A 15,575-nucleotide genomic window follows, 5' to 3' on the forward strand; every position below is an offset into this window, starting at 1 on the left:
GCTCTTCCCACTGAGCCACACCTTGTTCTTCCCCTAAGAATAATGATGATGGTACTTGCTTGGAGAAGCAGCGTGGCTCGGTGGAAAGAGCACGGACTTTGGAGTCGGAGGTCATGGGTTCGTATCCCGACTCCGCCACTTGTCAGCTGTGTGACTTTGGGCAAGTCACTTAACTTCTCTGGGCCTCAGTTCCCTCATCTGGAAATGGGGATGAAGACTGTGAGCCCCACGTGGGACAACCTGATTACCGTGTATCCCCCCAGCGCTTAGAACAGTGCTTTGCACATAGTAAGCGCTTAATAAATGCCATCATTATTATTATTATTGTTAAGTGCTTACTATGTGTCAAACACTGTACTAAGCGCTGGGGTAGATACAAGCAAATCAGGTTGAAGACAATCCCTGTCCCATGTTGGGCTCACGGTCTCAATTCCCATTTTACAAATGAGGTAACGGAGGCTCACGGAAGTGAAGTGACTTGCCCAAGGTCACATCACACACCAGACAGGTGGCAGAGGCAAGATTAGAATTCAGCTCCTTCTCTCAGGCCCATGCTCTACCCACTAGACCATGCTGCTTCTCCACTACACCACATTGCTTCTCCACTACATAACGCTTACATAATATCTTTCATAAACCCCATTTTCCCTTTCCTCCTGTAGATGTGGGTCATTGAAACTCTTCGGGTAGATAACTCCAAAATTGGACAATGATTCATGAGCAGGTTCGTTTTGCCTGCCAGACTCAAAATCCCATTAGGTTGGGTACTTAAAGATCCTGGAGAGGGCCTCTGGCTAACATAAACGAACAAACAAACAAAAAAAACAAACCCCAACCGATACTGAAAAGATATTTACTGAACCAAAGGCACTTTCAACCTCTGCAGTCATGCCAATATCTCCGCTCACCTATCTTTCATTTTTTCTGGGAGAATGATAGTCCTTCCATTGTATTTCAGGGTATGTCCAAAATCGGTGGAGAGAGCAGGGTTTTTCAATCCTTTCTTGCAGATCACATATCCTAAATTTTTTCCATGTTTTCATTCTATGATGCCCTGGAAGAAGCTGTGCTTCGATTTCCACGGTCAGTGAAAATGTTTCCAGTGGGCATGTTCTGTAAATGCATCATGAGCAGAGGGTGTTTAAGAGCATTATCAATTGGAACTATTTATTTTTGAGCTTATCGATGACTCCTCGAGTCGGTTGGATGTGCATGGTGAGAATGTTAGCTGTAGTAGGCTTAGAAATACTGGGCAATTTTCTTTGTGCTTAAAAAGAGGGAGTGAAAAAGGAAGGAAAAGAGTAATATCCATTGGGGGAGAATTTTACAGGAATAAGAAGGATGACGATCTCTTTGGAATGCTTTTCAGGTGTTCGCCTACCAAGATGTGCTGGATAATAATAATAATAATAATAATAATAATAATGGTAGTTGTTACACGCTTACTATGTGCCAAGCACTTTTCTAAGCGCTGGGGTGAATATAAGGTAATCAGGTTATCCCACGTGGGGCTCACAGTCTCAATCCCCATTTTACAGATGTGGTAACAGATCTGGTACAGATTGTACAGATCTGTACAGATCTGGTACAGATGTGGTATGTGCTCTGCACATAGTAAGCGCTCAATAAATACGATTGATTGTAACAGGCATAGAGAAGTTAAGTGATTGCCCAAGGTTATACAGCAGACAAGAGGTGGAACCAGGATTAGAACCCATTACCTCTGACTCCCAAGCCTATGCTCTGGCCATTAGGCCATGCTGCTCCTCTTGGAAAAGATGTTGGCTGGAGGGGCCTTCCAACTATTTTAACTGACCGCTGCACTAAGGAGTCTGGGACTTCTATTTCTCTAGCAGCTTCAATAAGATTAGGGAAGCAGCATGACCTAGTGGAAGGAACACGGTCCTGGGAGCCAGAGGATCTGTGTTCTAATCCCAGCTCTGCCATTCACGTGCTGGGCGACCTCGGAGAAGTCTCTTAACTTTCTGCGCCTCAGTTTCCTCATTTGTAAAATGGGGATACAACACCTGTTCTCCCTCCTATTTAGACCGTGAGCCTTACGTAGGAGAGGGACTGTGTCTGACCTGATTAACCTAGCACTGACCCGATTATCATAGCACTTAGAACAGGGCTTAACCCATACTAAGTGCTTAATTAATTCATTCATTCAATCGTATCTATTGAATGCTTACTGTGTGCAGAGCAGTGTACTAAGTGCTTAGGAAGTACAAGTTGGCAACATATAGAGCCGGTCCCTACCTAACAATGGGCTCACAGTCTACAAGGGGGAGACGGACAATTAAACAAAACAAAACAAAACATGTGGTCAGGTGTCAAGTCATCAGAATGAATAGAAGTAAAGCTAGAAGCACATCATTGACAAAATAAATAGTAAATATGTACAAGTAAAATAAATAGAGTAATATATCTCTGCAAACATATATACAGGTGCTGTGGGGAGGGGAAGGAGGTAGGGCGGGGGGCATGGGGAGGAGGAGAGGAAAAAGGGGGCTCAGTCTGGGAAGGCCTCCTGGAGGAGGTACCATAATTAAGACTGCAGGTTTTGTGTACTCTAAAAACTTTGAAAAGGTTCTGTAAATAATTACCTGACTAGATACACACCCACAGTGTCTTCCTGCTATATCAAGATGACTTTGGACATATTTCAAAATGTTGTTATTGATTTAATTCAGAGATTGCCCATTATTCAGTGAAACTAATGACCCAGGGGGTCGAAATGGAAATCTCACGAGTCAAATAACCCTCAGTGCTGGGGCTCCTCCTCCCCCTCCCATCACCTTACTGTAGAGGTTCCTCAAGGGTTAGTTCTTGGTCCTCTTCTGTTCTCCATCTATGCTCCATCTATGCAGAGAAGCAGCATGGCTTAGTGGAAAGAGCGTGGGCTTGGGAGTCAGAGGTCATGGGTTCTAATCCTAACCGCCACTTGTCGGCTGAGTGACCTTGGGTAAGTCACTTAACTTCTCTGTGCCTCAGTTACCTCATTTGTAAAATGGGGATGAAGGCTGTGAGCCTTATGTGGGACAACATGATGACCTTGTAACTCCCCCAGCACTTAGAACAGTGCTTGGCACATAGTAAGTGCTTAACAAATACCAACATTATTATTGTTATTATTATTATTATTACTATTACTCACACTCCCTTGGTGAACTCATTCACTCCCATGGCTTCAACTATCATCTCTACGCTGATGACACCCAAATCTACATCTCCTCCCCGGTTCTCTCTCCCTCCCTCCAAGCTCGTATCTCCTCCTGCCTTCAGGACATCTCCATCTGGATGTCTGCCTGCCATCTAAAACTCAACATGTTCAAGACTAAGCTCCTTATCTTCCCTTCCAAACCCTGCTCTTTCCTTGACTTTCCCATCACTGTAGACAGCACTACCATCCTTCCCATCTCACAGACCCGCAAACTTGCTGTCATCCTCGACTCCGCTCTCTCATTCACCCCACACATCCAATCCGTCACCAAAATCTTCCGGTCTCACCTCTACAACATCGCCAAGATCTGCCCTTTCCTTTCCATCCAAACCACTACCTTGCTGGTTCAATCTCTCATCCTATCCCGACCGGAGTACTGCATCAGCCTCCTTTCTGATCTCCCATCCTCCTGTCTCTCCCCACTTCAGTTTATACTTCACTCTGCTGCCCAGATTATCTTTGTACAGAAATGCTCTGGGCATGTCACTGCCCTCCTCAAAAATCTCCAGTGGTTGCCTATCAACCTTCAAATCAAGCAAAAACTCCTCACCCTCGGCTTCAAAGCTCTCCATCACATCACCCCCTCCTACCTCACCTCCCTTCTCTCCTTCTCCAGCCCAGCCTGCACCCTCCGCTCCTCTGCCGCTAACCTCCTCATTGGACCTCGTTCTTGCCTGTCCCGCCGTCGACTCATGGCCCATGTCCTACCTCTGGCCTGGAATGCCCTCTCTCCACATATCTGCCAAACTAGCTCTCTTGCTCCCTTCAAAGTCCTACTGAGAGCTACCTCCTCCAGGAGGCCACCCCAGACTGAGCCCCCCTTTATCCTATCCTCCTCCTCCTCCCCCCCATCATCCCTCTGCCCTACCTCCTTCCCCTCCCCACAACACTTATATTTGTACATTATTTATTACTCAATTTATTTTATTAATGCAGCTATACTTCTATTTATTCTGATGGTATTGACACCTGTTTACTTGTTTTGCTTTGTTTGTCTCCCCCTTCTAGACTGTGAGCCCATTGTTGGGAAGGGACCCTCTCTGCTGCCGATTTGTACTTCCCAAGCGCTTAGTACAGTGCTCTGCACAGAGTAAGTGCTCGATAAATACGATTGAATGAATGAATGAATGAATTGCTCCAGTGGTCCCATTTCCTCAAAGCAGTGGTGGCCTAGGGGAAAGAGCACTGGTTTATTTCCGGCTCCACCACTTGTTGGCTGTGTGACCTTGAGCAAGTCACTTAACTTCTTGGTGCCTCAGATACCTCGTCTACAAAATGAGGATTAAATTCTCCTCCTTCTTAGTTAGACTGTGAGCCCCATATGGGATCTGAAGATCCTGAACCTATACCAGGGCTTGGCACATAGTGAGCGCTTAACAAAAACAACAATTATTGCTTGCAGGAGTGGTTAGAAGATTCCAGCCAGAACCCGCGTCTTAGGATTGGAGCCATTGCCACTTTGCCTTGGCAAAATGGGCCTCCAATGACAAGTTGATTCAATCAGTGGCATGTATTGAGTGCTTACTGTGTGCAGAGCACCATACTAAAGACTTTGGAGAGTTCCAATACAACCGACTTGGTAGAGCAGATTCCTCCCCACTCACAAAACCTTAAAATTAGCACAGGCCTGGGAGTCTGTTTTGTTAGTATGTTTGGTTTTTTTTCTCTGTCTCCCCCTTTTAGACTGTGAGCCCAATGTTGGGTAGGGACTGTCTCTATATGTTGCCAATTTGTACTTCCCAAGCGCTTAGTACAGTGCTCTGCACATAGTAAGCGCTCAATAAATATGATTGATTGATTGATTGATTGAGTCAAAAGGACCTGGCTTCTATTCCCAGCCCCGCCACTTTTCTGCTGGGTCACCCTGGGCAAGTCACTTAAATTCTCTGTGTCTCAGCTACCTCATCTGGAAAATGGGAATTAAGCCTGTGAGCCCCATGTGGGACATGGACTTTGTCCAACCTGACTAACATGTATCTACTCCAGTGGTTAGTACAGTGCTTCGTACGTATTAAGTGCTTAGCAATACCATAAAAAATAGAAGAGAAACAAGCTCTAGTAGAATCACTTTACACCTGTTATTTATGCTACCACGAATGAAATAGAATAGATAAGCAAAAATCTTAAGTGCTGCAGATTCACATGCAGCACCAGTTTAATACAGCAAAAAAAGTTAGGCTAATCTCACCCACAATAGAAGGTGCTTTGAGACTGGGACAGAACGCATGTAAAAACATGGAATTCTTCAGCTTGTAGATGGGAATATCAAATTTGTTTCCTTCTGTAAGCAGAGCATGCTCACTGCTGTCAAGGGAGCAAGAGATGATCAGGGGTCTCAAATGTAACTGGTGCAAATTGATATTTCCGACAATTCAATGGAATCTGAAACCACAGGTCCTTCCCTTGATAATGATAGTGATGACCTGCCTTTTCTCCATTGAGTGAGGAAATGTACAACAGTTTAGCTGCCTATTCAATATCAATACGTACAAAAAACGTGTCACTGTCACCCTACAAACCCAGACGGAAATCTATATTCTGAATAAGACGAAAGGAAGCAGAGGAGGATAAGGGAAAACTCAGAGAAACAGATCAAAGAGGAATCATTTCCCAGAACAGTTGAGGCCCGGCAAGCTAAAGCCTTGTAGCTACGTTCTCCAAAATGAAGGAATCAGTTTTGCCTGGTGGATAGAGCCCGGGCCTGGCAGTCAGAATATTATGGGTTTTAACCCCGGTTCTGCCTCTTATCTGCTGTGTGACTCTGGGAAGTCACTTCACTTCTCTGTGCCTCAGTTCCCTTATCAGTAAAATGGTGATTAAGACTGTAAGCCCCATGTGGGACAGAGTCTGTGTCAAGCCCGATTTGTTTTTATTCTCCACCAGTGCTTAGTACAGTGTCTGGCACACATTAAGAGCTTAACAAATACCACAATTATTATTATTATTATTATTACTAAATGCCTAAAAATATTGTTTTGAAAGGAGATGGACCAGCAACTCCAGGTGAAGCGGGTAGTCCTGTTTTCAGGTGTCACTGGCCTCCAAATTAGGGTCCAACAAAAAAAAAAACAAAATAAGACCTAAACAGTCCACAGAGAGGATGGGAATTGATCATACATACATTTTTTTGTGGTTTGATTTTCCAAATATAGATCTCGGGTGGATCTGAAAAGACAAAACGCTTTCTCCAGAGCTGTTTTTTCTGTAGTAAGAATGGCCCAGATCCACGGTATCTTTTCATCTGCTACAGAAGGAAACAATTTTCCTCTTTTTCATGAAGCAAAAGTTTTACTTTGTCACCACTCTAAAAGATAACCTAACAATTAACTGGCTTAAAAAGTTAGTTTAATGTGAGTAGTGCAAGATACTGCAAGATACAGACAATTTAAAAAGAGGTTTGATGTTATTTTGGGGGGGTTATTCATAGAGTTTAAACGAAATCCTGAGAGAAAGATCATAAGCGGATTGTAATGAACTGTCCGTTTTTATTTTATTTTTCATTTACAGTTCTGGCACTGACAATTTTGGAAAGATATCTAGTTTTCTGTAAAGACTGAACTTCAGTAAAACAACATTAAAAACAGGTTTACATCACTAAAATTTCATAGAATGTACAACACTTTGATACAGTATAGGCTTTAATGACTGTAAAGGAAATGATACATGTTCACCAGTGTTAAGATATCCCAAATATCAAGACTGGTCATAAATATTCATACTAGGTTTGTCAAGTTGAAGTATTAAATACTGCACATGCACTCAGGAATTGAATTATACTTCATTAAGTACTTATATTTTGTGAATAGCACAAACTACAGTTCAAATTATTCCCCATGAAAATTAGTTTCCAGTATTCTTTTTTTTCACTACAGGTAAAGGATGCTGAATTATCAAGAGCGAACTAAACGAAAGACTGCTAGGAAATCAGTCTGGACTCTTACAGTGTACATTCCTATGGTCCTTGCCTGTTTAAATCTCTTGATTTTATTTTACTCTTCAAGTAAAATGAGTTGAGGTTGAATTTCCTAACGTCTACTTTACAAAACCTGATTTAAAATTTTCAATACCTGGGTTCTGTTTTGTAAATGTCTATAATTTTGTTCAGTTATAATTGATAGGACAACATCAAACACAAACTTTACCACCTAAAACCCAAATCTGAAAAAGAGATTCAAATAAAAATTAAATAAAACCTCAAAACATCATAATTTCACATGCCAAACCACTCAAGTGCAACACACTGTATCTACTACATAAAAAAGGAGTTATAGGAACTATATTTTCTTCATTAACACGAACAAGTCATGTGAATAAAATACTTCCATATATTTTTGAACATCATTAACATCCTGTTACAAAACACCACAGTGATGATTATTGGCACATATAAAACTCCTTCATCTTTAAGTGAAAACATACACCACAGAGTGAAGAACTTCCAGTTGTTCTGACTTTTTGAATAAATACATGAGTTCTTCAAGAGTTCGCCCCTTAATATCAGAGCAATGATACTGTTCGCCGAGAAGGAGAATTTACTGTGCTGACATTGGAAATATTGCCACAACCTAAACCACTCCATAAATTAGGCTAACATTGTACACAAGGCTATGAAGATTGACAGAAACAACTGATAGTTCTGCACAGGAAAAAAGATCTTTAGTAATCCGGAGAACAATTCAGAGTCATTTTTATAGGCAGCAGCTACATGTAAGCTGTAAATTTTACCCGCAATTATACACATTTTGCCATAAAGCTTGTATTGTGAATTTTCTGCTTCTGGCCTGGTATACACAGCTTTTGTTTATTGTTCTTTTTTTCCTGTTAGGAAGGAATTATTTGGTCAATTTAGATCTATCACAAAAAGTATGCAAACATTTTTTTTTTAAAGTGTTGAGGAGAATTTTGTTCCTATATGTTGGAAAATGCTGAAATGTTCTTATGTGGTCAACTGTGACACTGTGCTTTTGGTCCAACTTAGGGTATTGATAAAATCTTTATTAAATGAAAAAAGATATATATTCCAAAATAATTTCAGTGTTGAAGCTGAAGCAGAGGGGCATTGTTAAAAAGATGACATCTTTTTCCCAAGTTTTGTAGGGATAGGGTTCTTTTGAAGATTTGATTTTTTTCTGGCATCACTGGTGGAATAATGGGATGTTTTAATGAACGTTGCTTTGGTATCTAAATTTCTTGCCAAACTATGCACTTCCCTTTTTCTGATCAGCTCCACCCCTGCAAAGAAGATTAATGATTGGGGGGAAAAAATAGAGCTGGCAGGAGAGTGCTTGCTTTTAATTATGTGTACTTAATGGCTGTTTTCTTGAAGCCTTAAGATTCACCCAAACCACTTACCAGAGCTCAAATACTGTTCCCCAACATGAAAAGTATTATGAAAGTGAAATTCTGGTAATGCTTAACTCATTTTCAAATGAAAGCATTTCCTTTGTTTCAGGTCAACTGAAGTGTAAAATCTCTTTCCCTATTTTTAATGAAGATTCATTTTTAAAAATCAATCTGATTTTGAGTAAATGCCTAATCTGAGTCAGAAGGAAGAGTTAAATATCTGTAAGGCAAAGAAATAACAACATACTGAATAATGATAAACCTTTGAAAATGTATTTGCAGACTAATGAGATCTGAAGCAGCAGAGACGTCAAATACTTTCAAGCCTACTGTATAATTGATATGCCACCTCGAAGGAAACTAGGCAGGTTTTATATATAACCAGCTCCACTAGATATTCATGAAGCATAGTACTCCTGAATTAAATATGCAGCATGTGAAGAAAATATCCACGGTTCCTCCTAAAAGCATTTACTAAAATGATCTTGTGCTTAGACTTGTGTTTCAATTTAACAAATCGAAATTCTATTCTACGAAATTATTATACTACTAAAACTATTTTTATCATCTTCATATGGAATGTTACTGAAGTATTCGGTGCCAGCCAAAGTCACTAAAAACTTAAAATATGCACAATATAAAATTATCTGTAAAATACAAATATTCTTTTAATTTTTTCATCTTTTACAAATGTTCACAGATTCTAAAAATAAAAACGTTATTTTTGCAAGGTTGATTTTTCAAGTCTTTTTAAATATTTTTAATAGTCATTACTAGATATAAATATATATAAATGTATTTGTATATATTTATATATAGTATGCGGCTCATGAGTAATAGAGATGGAATGTTATGATAATGTAAAGTCACTGGAAAAGGAAGACAAATCCAACATCACTGGAAGCAAATAGTGATAGAAAATAAACTAAAATTTTATGCCGTAGCCAACTGATCGTTAGTTACAAATGTTGAGTATTACTTTCGCTTACCTTAAAGAGATGGAAAGTGTCATGCTCTGTTTAGAAAACAGTTTTAGGAAATTTGTTCACAGCCAAATAGAATTTGTGTTTATGCTGACAAAGTCTGGGGTAAAGGTAAGGCAATCTTCAGGATATCTGTGACTAGAAAACACCATTGAGGGGAAGATAAGGGTTTCTTTGGACTACAGATTATTCCTCTCCACAGCTAACTGCCCCATCCCTTTGCTTGACTTTGTTCTGATGGACCCAGGGTGAGCTGTCAGTGGAAAAGAGCAATGATCTCTGCTATTAAATGACATCAAACTTTCTGAAAAATAAATATGAAGAGCCTGTTGAATTTAAAGCTTAGAGAAAGAGATTCTAAAGATTATGATTATTTCTGCTAACCAAATCACCGATATGAAAAGAAAATACAATACATATACCTATTTATGAGTATACTGGGAAAGTCAAAGGGGCTGATCGATTATAGGCTGGACTATCTTCCAACTGGCTTGACAATGGGCTCATTTTCATCCGGGGAAATGATGAAAAGACCTGCAAAGTCGTTGTTAGCAGGGAACATGTCTACCAACTCTGTTGCTATTATACTCTCCCAGGTGCTCAATACAGCGCTCAGCACACAGTAAGTGCTCAATAAATTCGACTGATTGACTGGAAACATATTAGTGGGATAATAATCTTTCCTGCTGTTTTTAGCAGAAATCTGTTTATTGATAAAAAGTGGTTGAATTGAGTCTTTCTCTTCACTCCTACCTTGTGGGCAGCCAAGACCAGTAGTGTGTAGCAGAAGAATTTAAGTGTCGACTGGATTCCGTTTTCTGTTTTCAACCAAGGGCTGGAGGGGCATAAACAGGAACTCTGGGATTTAGGGATTCAAAACTGTATGTTAGAAAATGGAGTGTGGTTATGTTTTTGTTCTGCACTGCCTCAGTCATATGATTGAGAGCTTTTTGATTTATTAAAATTTACTTTACGCAGACATCACTTGTAGCTCGGACAAAAGGGAATGGATTTGAAAGAATGGCTTTCAAAACACAAGGGCCAAACTGTAAGATAGAATATGATATGGAAAAAAAATCAACATATTTAAACTTTTCAGCAAATATATTACACAAAACACCCTGGGTGTGGACCTGAACCAATCGTTTATCCAGATTACTAATATCCCATCACAAACAGAGAGAAAATCACCCATATTTGGGCTATGGGGTTACAGATCGTCTTCAAAATTCTACCCATATTTCCACGTACTCTGACTTTGTCAGGAAAACGTGAGGTACAGAAAATGAATTATATTTATTCATTAATGAGTAAAGAGCAGTGTTGTAATGAGTTTGACAAACCTACTAGTAATATCTTGTTCTTGAAATATTAACAAAGTCTAGAGGAAAAGCAATTTCTATTTTAAGGTCATGCGTATCCCTAGAAACTGGATTTTCTGCCACTGATTTTCCTTTTGGTTTCAAAGCCACTTTATAAATAAACGAATGGAAAAAGAAATATTTGTTGGAAGCTATTTACATAAGGAAAATAAAGGCACCAGTAGGCAAAACGCCGATGTCTCTAAGCATGATTAGTGTGCGATTTTGGTCAGCACAAAAAATGTTCCCTGAAGTAGCTGAAGATCAGATTAATTTGGGTTGCCTAAGTGACTGCTCAATTAGGGATCCCATCAACACCCTTTATTTTGTGTTGTCGTGGCAAACAGATAAAATGCACCAGTTAGACAAATATTGTGAGGTTATGTTCAGAAAATGCTCAGTGTGGGGGCCTTTGTCGCACTTGTGAAATGAACAGCCGAAACAAGGGCTCTCGACCAGGTCCAGAGTGGCGGAGATGTGCTCAGCTCATCTGAAACCCAGGCGTTGCCCCGAAGAATCTCTGAGGGGTGAAGCATGCCATATGGATAAACCAGTCTGTCGTGTTCATCTAGCCAGTGGAAATACCTCCAGAGATGCTTTTCCTAAAGCCGGCGCTTTTTAATTCTCCTGCGTAACTCTAAGTGGTCTTTGCTCACCGAAGCCCCAGAGGTAAACTGCTTATGAGTCCCATCGTCCCAGGATGGGCAGGCAACTTTTTCCGGAAGTAAAATACCGTGCTCAGCAGCCTAGAATACTTCTGTTTGTAAGGACGTTAGAATGATTCAGGTGGCTTCACACTGACTATACCGTGGCTAATAGTATTTACTTTCTTAGGAAATAAGGATGTCATTGGTTTCATTGGAAAAAACCTAGATTTTGGTTAAGTTTTAGGAGCTAATATCCGTTTTCTCACAAAACAAATTAAAATCCTTATAAATCATTTTTGTTTTTGTTTTTTTTTTTTGCTTTTCAGCTCCCAGTAAATCATATCGCATTGCCAATTAAGTATTTTGGAACATAAAGGCATTCAGAATTAGACAGTAGAAAGGGGAACCAGACCAGAAGCAGGGCAGTGAGGTCACCAATAGCTGCTCTTTCCCCAGAAGGCTTTTAAATGATTAAATACATCAGCAGCTAAAAATTACTCCACATCAGAAGCATCATTGTCAGAAAGATGATAATTACTTCCCTTCACTCGAATATATTCAATATATCTCCCCTCATCAGAATCTGAAGCGCCACACGTACATAGCCTGTTTTCAAACAGGGATTCGATTTCCTCCAGTTTCTTCCCTTTAGTCTCGGGAAGACAACCGTAGATGAACATGAGTCCCAGAGCAGCAAATACTGCATAGAGAAAGAAGGCCCCTGCAATTAAAGCATACACAAACATTCACGAGTTACTCCGAGTCCTTGGATTTTTCCAGAGACTAAGTCTTGTTTCTCTCTTGTGCTACGTGTGAGAACGTTAAGGAATTTAAGATTCATTCATTCATTCAATCGTATTTATTGAGCGCTTACTGTATGCAGAGCACTATACTAAGCGCTTGGGAAGTACAAGTTGGCAACATATAGAGACGGTACCTATCCAACAGCGGGCTCACCATCATCCAGAGCAGAATTCTGTTACAACAGTGTTTAGAGAAAGCATGTAACGGTTAGATTCCTTGCCCTAGAGACCCATGATTACATCTCATGATCCCCCTGCCTCCCACTCACTAACCATGGGAGTCCCTCAGGGCTCAGTTCTGGGTCCCTTTCTATGCTCCATCTACACCCACTCCCTTGAGGAACTCGTTCGCTCCCCTGGCTTCAACTAATAATAATAATAATAATTTTTGTATCTGTTAAGTGCTTACTATGTGCAAAGCACTGTTTTAAACACTGCAGGGGATACAAAGTGATCAGGTTGTCCCATGTGGGGCTCACAATCTTAATCCCCATTTTACAGATGAGGTAACTGAAGCCCAGAGAAGTGAAGTGACTTTTCATTCATTCATTCAATCGTATTTATTGAGCACTTACTGTGTGCAGAGCACTGTACTAAGCACTTAGGAAGTACAAGTTGGCAACATATAGAGACGGTCCCTACCCAACAACAGGCTCACAGTCTAGAAGGGGGAGACAGACAACAAAACAAAACACGTGGACAGGTGTCAAGTCACCAGAATAAATAGAAATAAAGCTAGATGCACATCATTAACAAAATAAATAGAATAGTAAATATGTACAAGTAAAATAGAGTAATAAATCTGTACAAACATATATACAGGTGCTGTGGGGAGGGGAAGGAGGTAGGACGGGGGGAAGGGGAGGGGGAGAGGAAGGAGGGGGCTCAGTCTGGGAAGGCTTCCTGGAGGAGATGAGCTCTCAGTAGGGCTTTAAAGGGAGGAAGAGAGCTTGCTTGGCGGATGTGTGGAGGGAGGGCATTCCAGGCCAGGGGGAAGACGTGGGCCGGGGGTCGACGGCGGGACAGGCAAGAACAAGGTACAGTGAGGAGGTTAGTGGCGGCAGAGGAGCGGAGGGTGAGGGCTGGGCTGTAGAAGGACAGAAGGAAGGTGAGGTAGGAGGGGGCGAGGTGATGGACAGCCTTGATGCCGAGAGTGAGGAGTTTATGCCTGATGCGTAGGTTGACAGGCAGCCATTGGAGATTTTTGAGGAGGGGAGTAACATGACCAGAACGTTTCTGCACAAAGATGATCCAGGCAGCAGCGTGCAGTATAGACTGATGTGGGGAGAGACAGGAGGATGGGAGATCAGAGAGGAGGCTGATGCAGTAATCCAGTCGGGATAGGATGAGAGATTGAACCAGCAAGGTAGTGGTTTGGATGGAGAGGAAAGGGCGGATCTTGGTGATGTTGCGGAGGTGAAGTCACACAGCTGACAAGTGGCGGAGCCCGGATTTGAACCCATGACCTCTGACCCCAAAAATCGGGCTCTTTCTACTGAGCCACGCCGCTTCCCCACTACCATCTCTACACAGAGGATTCCCAAATCTACCACTCCAGCCCTGACTTCTCCTTCTCCGCAGTCTTGTGTTTCCTCCTGCCTTCAGGATATTTCTACTTATTTGTCCTACCAACAACTCAAACTTAACACACCCAAAACTTCTCATCTTCCCACCCAAACCCTGTCATTCCCCTGACTCTCCCATCACTTCAGACAGCACTATCATCCTCCCCATCTCTCAACTTTACAGCCTTGTGTACAGCTGTACACAAGGTACAGCTGTAACCTTAGTAAAATCAAACGAGTTTTTAAAAAAGCCATTAAGAAGTTATTAAGTAGGATTAAAATGGAACCCAAGATGACTGAAAGGAAGTACTGTAGCTCAGTGCTGGAGACAGGATACTAAAAATAATGGAACTGTATTCTATCAAATTAATACAAGATCAAAGTCTTGTGAAGGAAACAAAGAACCAAGTGTACCAACAGGATGTTCTTGAAAAAAAATGGGTTTTGGATATCATAATTTCTTTCCTCTCTCTACTTCCTTCATCGGCAGTGAAAGTTCACTGCAGATGCAAATACAGGATTCGAGAGCTTTGCAATCAAAGGTCCTTTCATCTAGCCTTCTAATGTTTGGTCTATGACTTTCTAAGATTGGATGCAATCAGTTCTCGCAAAACACTAAACTATATTTAAGACTTGGAAGGGAGTGAATATGACAATCTCGTAAAAGTGATTCTGTGAACTTTCCGTACAACGACTTTAAACTGCACATGTTGGCAGCTTTTTAACGGTCTCCTTTCTGGATTAACTTCATCTCTGTACCCAATACTTGTGGGTATCCGTGGGGCCCTTAGTTCCTGCCTGTGCCTAATGTAAAAACTATTTCTAACCAGAACACCAGTTCCCTCTGCCCTGGTAATCGGAAGGATTTCTGGGAAGAGGGTGGGAAGGCGGGGAGAGAGGGGCGGCGAGTGGGTTTTCCTGGAAGTGAAGGTGGTTAGCGACCAAGCGCCCAGCAGGCAGGCCGGTGTCTCTGGAAAGAGAGGCAGGGGAGAGATGGGGAAGCAGCTGTGGAAGCCAAAGGGATGGCAGACAATCAGAGGCCGGGGAGAGGGCAAGCAATGCAGCTCATCTCTGCAGCCTAGCCCCCAAGGGTTAGAGGATTTGCCACTGCCCCAGAATCCCCCTACTCTGGGACTCTGTCTTTTACCAGAGCCAATTTCCAGATGGATTCAGCTTACATCCAGCGCCAGATACATCTTGACTTATTCTGTCCAGCCATTTCCGACCCACAGCGACTCCATGGACACATCTCTCTGAGAACGCCCCACCTCCATCTGCAATCGTTGAGGTGGTGGATGCATAGTTTTCTTGGTAAAGATCCGGAAGTGTTTTACCATTGCCTCTTTCCATGCGGTAAACTTGAGTTTCCACCCTCGATTCTCTCCCATGCCGCTGCAGCCCGGCACAGGAGAGTTTTGATTTGGAGCAGATTGTCAGCCACTCGCTAGCCACTGCTCAAGCTAGGAATGGAATGGGTAGGCCTCTGTTTGACTCTCCCTCCCATAGCCGAAACTGGTAGAGTAATGGAAACTCTGCAGGTGCCATCCTGAGAGGGGCTTCTATTCTATTTATTTTATTTCGTTAGTATGTTTGGTTTTGTTCTCTGTCTCCCCCTTTTAGACTGTGAGCCCACTGTTGGGTAGGGACTGT

General features: G+C 41.7%; 1 protein-coding gene and 1 non-coding gene across 2 annotated transcripts in view; both read right to left on the bottom strand.

The window, feature by feature from the left end:
- Nucleotides 1-6,695: 6,695 nt before the first annotated feature.
- SLC2A13 (solute carrier family 2 member 13) overlaps nt 6,696-15,575 on the bottom strand; it is a 481,564-nt gene continuing 472,684 nt past the window's right edge. The window contains exon 11 of the mRNA XM_038766641.1: nt 6,696-12,278. Coding sequence (XP_038622569.1) covers nt 12,052-12,278 — 227 coding nt within the window. The 3' untranslated portion in view covers nt 6,696-12,051. The remainder of the gene's footprint in view (nt 12,279-15,575) is intronic.
- LOC119924598 lies at nt 15,344-15,481 on the bottom strand. The gene has a single exon (XR_005449303.1). It is a non-coding gene; the product is annotated as a small nucleolar RNA SNORA7 (small nucleolar RNA).

This window comes from Tachyglossus aculeatus, chromosome 2, assembly GCF_015852505.1.
Source record: "Tachyglossus aculeatus isolate mTacAcu1 chromosome 2, mTacAcu1.pri, whole genome shotgun sequence".
NCBI lineage: Eukaryota > Metazoa > Chordata > Mammalia > Monotremata > Tachyglossidae > Tachyglossus > Tachyglossus aculeatus.